This window comes from Buceros rhinoceros, unplaced genomic scaffold, assembly GCF_000710305.1.
Source record: "Buceros rhinoceros silvestris isolate BGI_N320 unplaced genomic scaffold, ASM71030v1 scaffold41160, whole genome shotgun sequence".
NCBI lineage: Eukaryota > Metazoa > Chordata > Aves > Bucerotiformes > Bucerotidae > Buceros > Buceros rhinoceros.
The window spans coordinates 24,216-33,132 of record NW_010390999.1 but is presented as its reverse complement, the minus strand read 5'-3'; the positions used below and the strand labels follow the sequence as shown (position 1 = coordinate 33,132).

Sequence of the window (8,917 nt, the reverse complement as noted above, 5' to 3'; positions counted from 1 at the left end):
ATATAATTATTTTTATAATAGTTTTATTAATATTAATATTTTATTAATATTCCTAATATTGTTTCCCCAATTTATCTTAAGTGTATTTTGGTGGACTACTTTTAATCTATTAAATCCATTTTACATCCACTGACACTAACTACAATTATCCATATGCAATGAAAGAACAGCCCCACATTACGCCTGCACAGGCTAACTCACCCTGGCTGCGTGTCTTCAGTCACACAATGGTATGTAAAAGTTCCAAACATCTGCACTCCCAAGATTCCATACAGGAGAAGAAAGAACAAAAGGAAGATTGAAACACTCCAGATTTGCTCTCCAGAACGCCTGGCAAAAAGATAAATATGACACTGAATGCACAGGTAATGTGAAACCTCCTCTGAAAAGCCCCAGAACAGAAAATTTGGTCACACAGAGAAAATAGTACTTCATTGTCTTCATTTAGCCAGTTGCTCTATCACCTAATGACATGCTCCACACGCACCCCAGGGAGAGGAACTGGGAAAAGGAAAGGAAACCCATGGGTTGAAATGAAAACACAGGCAAGATAAGATGATGAAGTAAAGTGAATGACGGCATAAAGACTAAAAAACTCTTTCACATTGCCATTACACGGCTTTTGTCATTCCATGCTGTACCAAACATACTTAGGTGTGTTTGCCTGCATGTAAGCATCACTGTACATATACAAATACTTGTACACTAGGAGCTGTAATGGTTAGGGCATGTGCTCATGTACTTTTATTGTCAAATATTACTCTATTAAGAGTGCTCACCTTGATTATTAAGTGCCCATATTAATAGAACAGAATTTACTGGCATTGGTTGAAAAATGATGGCTACAGTTATTAGAAAAAATATTTAAGATTTATTTGAATATTTGACAGTTTTGGTAATTTACCAGGAGACTTGATGATTCCTTAAATAAGAAAAATAGCGAGAATTTTTGGGCCAGAGCTAAAACTCAGAAAGAAAATGCCTGTTAAGCATTTCTGAGCTGCACAGTCAGTCTTCCAAGTCAAACCTGAAATGTCCTCTGTTGTTCCTCAGATAACAGCCTTACTTACTTCAAGATATTTGTTATCCTAGTTCTTGGCAGCTCAAAACGAAAATATATCCGGAATGCTCGGATCATAATGAGTGGTCGTGGAATTCGTAACATGCCCCAAGGTGACATCTGGTCAACTATTTCAGCAATTTCAAACACCTACAAACAAAAGAAACAGGAGGTTTTTTTGATGACCCTGTCCCATTCCTGTATTCATTTACGGAACTTTTAAAACTTTGAAAACTATACATGATTTTTATTTTCATTTTCAATCTTATTGGTTTAATTTATGGATAATTTTAACTACTTTTTTTAAAAGAAAAGTCTTAGTAAATTCTTTAATCTGTTTCTAAGTTATCCTAATGAAATTCCAAAAATATAGTCTATGTTTGTAATGCTTCTGTCTCGATCAACTCAAGAAGACAGCACAAGCTTGTGTCAGCCTCCTGCTTCTCTGTTAGTCCTACCCCACAAGTTTCTCACAACTTTGTTAAAAGTGAATAATATACATTTACAAAACATGAAAATCAGTATCTATTAATGTTGCACACCACTAAGGTTTTTGCTACGATATAAAAGTGCATATACACAGATTGTCTTATGAGTTGCATCATGATTTTATATTCTCCATTTAATTCCAAGCGCATGAGAAAACTGTACGTGTTGTTTTCCTAGAACCCACTAATGACACAAATGTCAGCCATGCCACAGAACAGGGAACCATTTCCTTAATACACTGACAGGTTAGGCACTCCATTTTGGTTAATGATTGGGTGAAAATTTCTTGTTTTAATCCTTGTCTCTCACTCTCTGAGAGTAACTTAATTTAATATTTAATTTAATTTTTATTTAATATTTGCTCGAAGTACTAAGCAAATGGAAGGGGAACTTGGCAATGCATAAACTGGGTAATCTACAGTGCTTATTTGTAATTATCAACTTTCACTCTGCATGTGTGCATGATGTACCCAAGTTTCCCCTGTATATAAAGCAGGAAATTACATATCTAAAATCTGTCAGAATTGGCTAAGTGATGCCTAAAATCAATCACTATAGAACTTTCACAATCCTTACACTATTCCAGGCCCAGTCTCACAGTCTTCAGTCTATTCTTACTGAAAAAAAACTGGCTATGGTTAAGGACTGATTGGTTTGCAGGACACAAAATGACCTGTATTTTAGCACTCTATACTTTTTTGCAATCTGTCCAAGTTCACTTCTTTATGAAAATTTATCAGTTTGTTTCCAAATGTATTATTATAATTTTTCAGCACTGTTTTCTAAAAAGAATTTGACCCATGTGCAGCTATACTTTTATAACTTGTAATTACTTGATTGCACCATATTTTTTTCACAATTAAGGAACTATTCATTGAAAAAGGTAAGTGAAGTAATTACCTGTAAAACCAGTGACACCCAAAGACAAAAGACCATGAATCCATCAAACACACACCAACGATCCTTTACATAGGAGCTATCACCCTACAAGAGAGAGAAAAGCTAAGAGGTTAATAGTTGTTATTTTACTGTCAGGATTTACAAATACAAAAAGAAGTTCTTGGAAGAAGGAAAATTCTTATCTGTACCAGTTTTAAAATGTCACTTTTGAAAGACTACAAAAGCCTCGTACCTGGACTAGAATATGCTGGAAACATATAAACACATCTTCTGGGTGAATAAATGGTAGCTTCATCCTTATGTGGTATTTCTTAGCTTGTGTCGAAAAGAACTTATAAAGAAACCTATTACTTACACTTTGAAGTAAATAAAAAAAAAACCACACAAAGAATGAACACTGGACTCCCTTTTCCGCTGTATTGCCCATTACAAAATACTGGCACAAGAAGGTAATTGAAAAATGCTAGCAATCTAGTATCGTGAGATTCAGTTACTTCAGTATTGTACAAGAGCTTCAACTGAATGTATCATTTCACATTCTTTTTTTCTGTAAGTTTGCATTATTTTTCATGCACTAGAAAAGTCTTGCCATTTCAGAAACACTAGACAGTAACCACCATATCATCACAGTGTAGGCTTTCAAGTTTCTTTGGACATTTTCTGAGCATCTCTACCATCTATTAATAACACGCATGGTGAACCTTTCAACATTGGCATTAATGGCATTCCTTTAATTGTCCAGCACATGCATTCATTCAGGACATATCTTTGCACTACTGAATAAAAGAAATTGAGAAAACTGAGCACTGGATCCTTGACGACCCATAATCCTTCCTACCTATTCTCTGGGCCTGATTTAGACTTCTTCAACTAACTATGTAAAATAACACCTGAGCATGGTTCTAGCAAGGTGATAGTCCTACCCATGATCATTCCTGACAGGCGGCATGTAGAAGACTGCATCCAAGCTCGCTTTCCTCTAAGCTACGCTATTCTCAAATACTGCTTCAGTTTGCATAATTAGATCTTTCGGAAACAAATTACAGTGTTTGACATCCACTTTTCACAGGTATAATTGGGAAAATATGATTGTCGCATCCCAAGATCCTTGAAGACATTATTGGACTTTGGCCTGTTACGTGATTCCTGGCTTGATACACATTGTTTCTTATCTCAGCGATAGTTATTTGTTTTTAAATGGCTCAGCATTTTCATTGATTCTAAAAGCACAGACAAGATCTTTTGGTTTAATCTAATATTTTCAATGACATACACTATGCTAAAAATTATTTATCATTCCTTGCAGTAGGTGACAGCAAGATATGTTGTGTAAATTGAGACAAAAAATATTTTTTAAAAAAAGCTTAATTTCAGTTGCAAAAATTCTTCAGGACAGAAGTGAACAAAGCTAGATCTTGTGTACCACAGTGGAGGTGTAGAAAGTGGTCACACCTGCGGGAAGGAGCGGACAGGACGGGTGACCCTAAACTGACCAACAGGTTATTCCATCATATGGAATATGATCAAATATGTCATATTTGGTATAAAGCTGAGGGATCACAAGGGTCAAGATCTCTTCTTCAATGGCTGGTGTCTGAGGAGGACTCTGTCCTTCTATCGCAATCCGGGCATTCCCGAGTCCAGTTCCAGAATCCAGCTCCTGCATCTGGTTCCCATCTGCCAGGAGTCCAGTCTAGGACTTCCTCAGTGCCTGCCACAGCATCAGTGGTGATGGTGATGTAATCGGGGGTTGGGTTTGATATTGGTTTTGTATGTATTTCATTTTATGGCTATTATTTTCATTAAAGCTGTTTGAGTTTTCCTTTCCAATCCATAAGTCTCTCTGCCTTATCCCTTTCCTCTTCCCCTTTGATGAGGGAGACAGTTTAATAGAGACCATCTGTCATTCATGTCATTGTGCCTGGCTTAGCCAAAACTCTTGACAATAAGGATTGTCAAGTTCTCAGTCCAAGAATTAAGACGAAGAAGATTGTAAATCAGGAAAGCAACAGAACAGAAACTTTTGCACCATATTTTTAGTCTGTCTTTCCTGAAGAAAGTAGACTTAGTTCCCTAGTTAAAGGCTGAACTAATCAGTAACTCTTCATTCAGGGCTGAATAAATTCAGCTGCTTCAGAGGTTATGTTCAGTAACTGTGAATAACATGTACCTACATGTTATTTCTCTACAGATCAGCTTCCAACACCCTAAATCTCCTACCCCTCTGTCCTCTCCCGCTGTTCACTCTTGGCGAAACAAATCTCCAGTGAGATTAGTACCCGCATGCAACTTGAGTCCTTCCCTTGTGGCTCTGAACAAAGATGCTGATTGGTCTTTCTCTCACTGAAGAACTCTGAAACTTACTTTTCTTCTCTTAGGTACCCTTTGTCTAAAGAAAAAAGTTTTCCCTGAGATGTGCTGAACAGAACAGAGCATGAACTTGTGCTGGAGTTCCTGTATTCACCCTCCTCTGAATAATCCATCAAGTTCTCACTAAAAGCTAAATCTTTAAGAAATTGCTATTTCTCTCCACAATACATCTGGCATGATTGAAGCAACTCTCCTGTTTTCTCCTTAGAAAGGAAGATGCCGTGACCCTTTCCAGTATTCTCACCAACCAGGCTGCTCCACCACCTTACTCGTCTCATTGCCAAAATCAGGCCGGTTTCCACCACTATATCCTCCCTGTCAGGGAGGCTTTCAATGCATCACCCAGAGAAACTCAGGGCACCTCAATTACACCTGTAGAAGCTACTAGTTTGTGAGGGAGGTTCTGGTGCTTTCCCCTTTGCATGTACAGAGGCTTTGGCTAAATCCTCTTCATGTTTGACACTCAGCTGGCAGTGGATGTGGTGAGGAATCTTTAATGCACTCATACTGCGTATTGGCATATAGGATATTATTTGCTGTTAGAAGCATTCTTAAGGCAGGACTACATCCTTCTTAAAGTGAAAATCAGAACATACTCTTTTGTATAAATCTTGGTACTGAATTCTAGTGCTACTTCCATGAAAAATCTAACAGGTTAGCAGCCATATTAATAGCAATGAACAGTCAGTTCCATTAACATTTGAAAAACGTCTTGGCCTGAAATTCCACACTCATGGTCAATGGCAGCCTGTTCTCAGACTTGGGAAGGAATACAGATACAGGAAATTTAAATACATCTGCTGACGTATTACCTAAAACAGCTTAAGTATTGCCATGTGTTAATCCCTCACCCTTTTTTCATCGTGTCTGCTGAAATTTGAGTATTATTGATGAGGTTTGTTTTAGTGCATCCACAAAAAAAAAATGCTATCTCAGACCAGTTACATTATGGTTTATCAGTCTTTCAAATGTGAGCTAAACATTTGCAAAAAATGAAGGATTAGTATTACAGACTAGAAATCTCATCCTTAAGACTAATCCAAACCTCTTAAAGTCATTAAAGATGCTGACTTCCTACTACCTGCAGTGGACAGTGGATTCTTTGCTATGCACAGCAAGTCCTGAAAGCATCTCCAGCAACATGACATACAGTCTATTCAGACAAAAAAATCATTTGTTTCTGACAGTGCAGTGGATGTCAGTGCACTTACACAGTCTATGACTGCCGGCTTGGGACAGCCTTTGGAAGGCTTTTGCACAGTAAACCATTCCATCATTTAATGCCCCTCCCAGGCAAACTAAGGCGTGCAGCTTGAACTATCTAACAGCTATTAAACACAAAGCATTTTAAGATATACATAACATTTGAAGTCCAAAGCAGCACTACTGCTTAGTTGTTAGATTGATCAATATTTCCTTTGTTAGTTAGAGGCCTATTTATTATTTTGCAATACCCTTCCTAGGCTCCCCACATAGTTTCTCCTAATATGCTTCTGTCTTTTCCCTCAGTATTTATTTACAACAGGTCAGCTTCCCTGTCAGACTAATACACAACCATGGAAATGGCTTTCTGGGTAAATCACACATGTGGAATGGATAGAAAGTCTGCCTGTTTCTTGGAGATGCTAATCTGAACTAATCTGAAATTTGATATCGCAACAGAACAGACAAGCTTGACTTAACGGTCTGTAATTAAAATATTCATTGCGTAAGATCTTAGTGTTCATCTATTTGAAACTATGAGCAACAAATAAATCTCCTCCCGTCTCCCTACATTCTACTTATTTTACTAGTTTTTGCCTAGTTTGAGCACCATTACATTAACTAATTACAACATATTAGCTCATTTCTTCCTTTTTTTTACTTTTACGTGCAATATTAATACCCAAATAACAGCACTGAGATGACAGAAGATACACTTTCTTGATTATAACCAGCACATCAAAGATAAAGCATCTATTTCCAGCATTAAGTGCCCTAAATAGACATTACACACGGTCAGTGAAAAAAAAAAAAACAGTTTTAGAAGACCTAACTCATTAAAAATGTAAGCCTATAAAAAAATACAGACAGAAGTAATAGCTAACACCTGAGGTAGTGACTCCCTGACAGTGATTACAGTTTAACTTACACCAGAACGGAAGAGTAGCTGGACTGTAATTTTTAATAGAAGTTTATTCCATTGTCAACCTCGCTGAAAACAAAATACAAAATCAACAACCTAGTTGCATCAAGCAATCTGCTAGAAGATTGTTTATGTCTGCCAATTTTGTTAAGCAATTTCAGTATCTCACTGGTAAGGTAGACAGTTTAGCTAGGTGATAGCACAGTCATCTCCTAGGTCATTTCTGCCCTGCTTCTCTTTTAGTATCTCAGGAACACCTCAAGATGAACAGCAAATCCCTGCAGGTGAAAAGCATCCTCTGCTTCCCTGCTTGCCTTCAAGAATGACTTTCTCTCATCCCTGACTACAACCTGTTCTCCAAATCCTTCCCTCCTGCCTCTTTCCAGCTGCCTCTGTGTGGAAGCTAAATAAAAGAAGTGTTATGACATTAGCTCCGAGTAATCAGATTTATCATCATCTGCTCTAGAAAGGAGTAGTCTTGGGTCTGTCATTAGGGGAACTTTTGTCTCCCACTTTTCCTCACAGTCTCTGGCAAACAGGATAGCTGAAAGATGTTACAAACACAGAAAGACCAGCAAGCTCAATAACAACTAGTCTGTCATGGTCACTGGCTACTGCATGTGGTGGTGGTGATGGCAAATCAAGCACATCAACAACTCCAGCAAATTCTTCAGGATCACCCCGTGGGCTACTTTGTGTAGCACTACAAATGAGCATTAAGGAGTGGAAGCTGACATTTAATGGCAAATTAGAAGCATAAATGCACAGAAAGAAATAGAAGGAATAGAGGGAATCAGAATTTGGGAGTATCATTTTTCCCTCTCCGCTGTGCTAACCATAACACCAAAAAAGTAAGCTAGAAGAGAGGGCACACCTTCCCTTCCCCATTCCCTTATTCCACACAAACACCGCAGGGCACAGAGGTGGGAATGGGACAGTAAATGAAATCAGAGTTCAAGGGAGCACCTTGCCTAACCTCATTCTTCCCCCTGCAAATGCAGATAAACATATGCATACACACACAGAGGGTAGGTACCTCCTACCCAGCCACATGTATGTGTACATCCCTTATGTTCCTGGCTCAACTTCAAACCTTCCCTATTTCCTTAAAAACCTGGAGTTTACAGGTCTGTCAGGTAGCAGAAAGATGGGACCAATCCAGCACAGCCCCTAACCTGTCAAATACTTTCAACATTTTCCTCACAAAGAGAATGAAGACATACAGCCTAATCAAGAAGAAAAGCTGCCTCTGCCTTGTGTTCACAATTCTCCTCTTCTGTTCCCCCCAAAACAAAGCTATTTCTCAAACATGCTCATGTGTCAAACATTAGCCCCTTTCTTCCTTCTTCAGAGCTTTGCAACTTCTCAGCTGCCCTGAGGACTGACTGAAGAGGGACCTCAGACAGACAGACGACTCTCAGCTGCTCCATCTACTTAAAGTCCATCTTCTACTCTGTGTGACATAAAAAAATTCAACCTGAAGCATTTTATTACACAACAACCAGCAAATTATATGCTAGCCACCTTTTAATGCAAAGCACTTCTGTAAAATGATGATCCATGCAGGAAATGAAGGAAAATGTGGATGGCTTAGCTAAAACCATGTTAATAAACAAAGAAAAACTAACATGTTTTAAAATGGGTAGTCACCTCGAAGTTAGCCCTCTGCAACAATAATAGAATCACTTCAAAACTTTTTTTTTTAAAAAAAAGTCTTAAAAAAGTTGGGAAAAAATGAAAAAACAGGGTGGGGGGACAACAAAGTTTCTCTTTCTTCTTTTTCTCATAAAGTGTCTTCATTCACAGTGAAGGAACTTTTTAAAAATATATTCAGATAACAGCAATTGATTTGTAACAGCCAGTAGAATTAGAATTGCTGTGTGAAGCTTAACTCGAAATGGTTATAGTGGGTGTAATATCACTTCATCACCACTGAGTTAAACAAGTTCAATTTGTAACTACTCATGTATTGT

General features: G+C 37.9%; 1 protein-coding gene across 1 annotated transcript in view; it reads right to left on the bottom strand.

Annotated features, from left to right (window-relative positions):
* Positions 1-197: 197 nt before the first annotated feature.
* Positions 198-8,917, bottom strand: part of LOC104496592 (sodium leak channel non-selective protein-like) — a 24,604-nt gene continuing 15,884 nt past the window's right edge. The window contains exons 3-5 of the mRNA XM_010139736.1: positions 2,450-2,533; positions 1,071-1,210; positions 198-330 (exon numbers count right to left, since the gene is read on the bottom strand). Of these exons, the coding sequence (XP_010138038.1) occupies positions 198-330; positions 1,071-1,210; positions 2,450-2,533 (357 nt within the window). The remainder of the gene's footprint in view (positions 331-1,070; positions 1,211-2,449; positions 2,534-8,917) is intronic.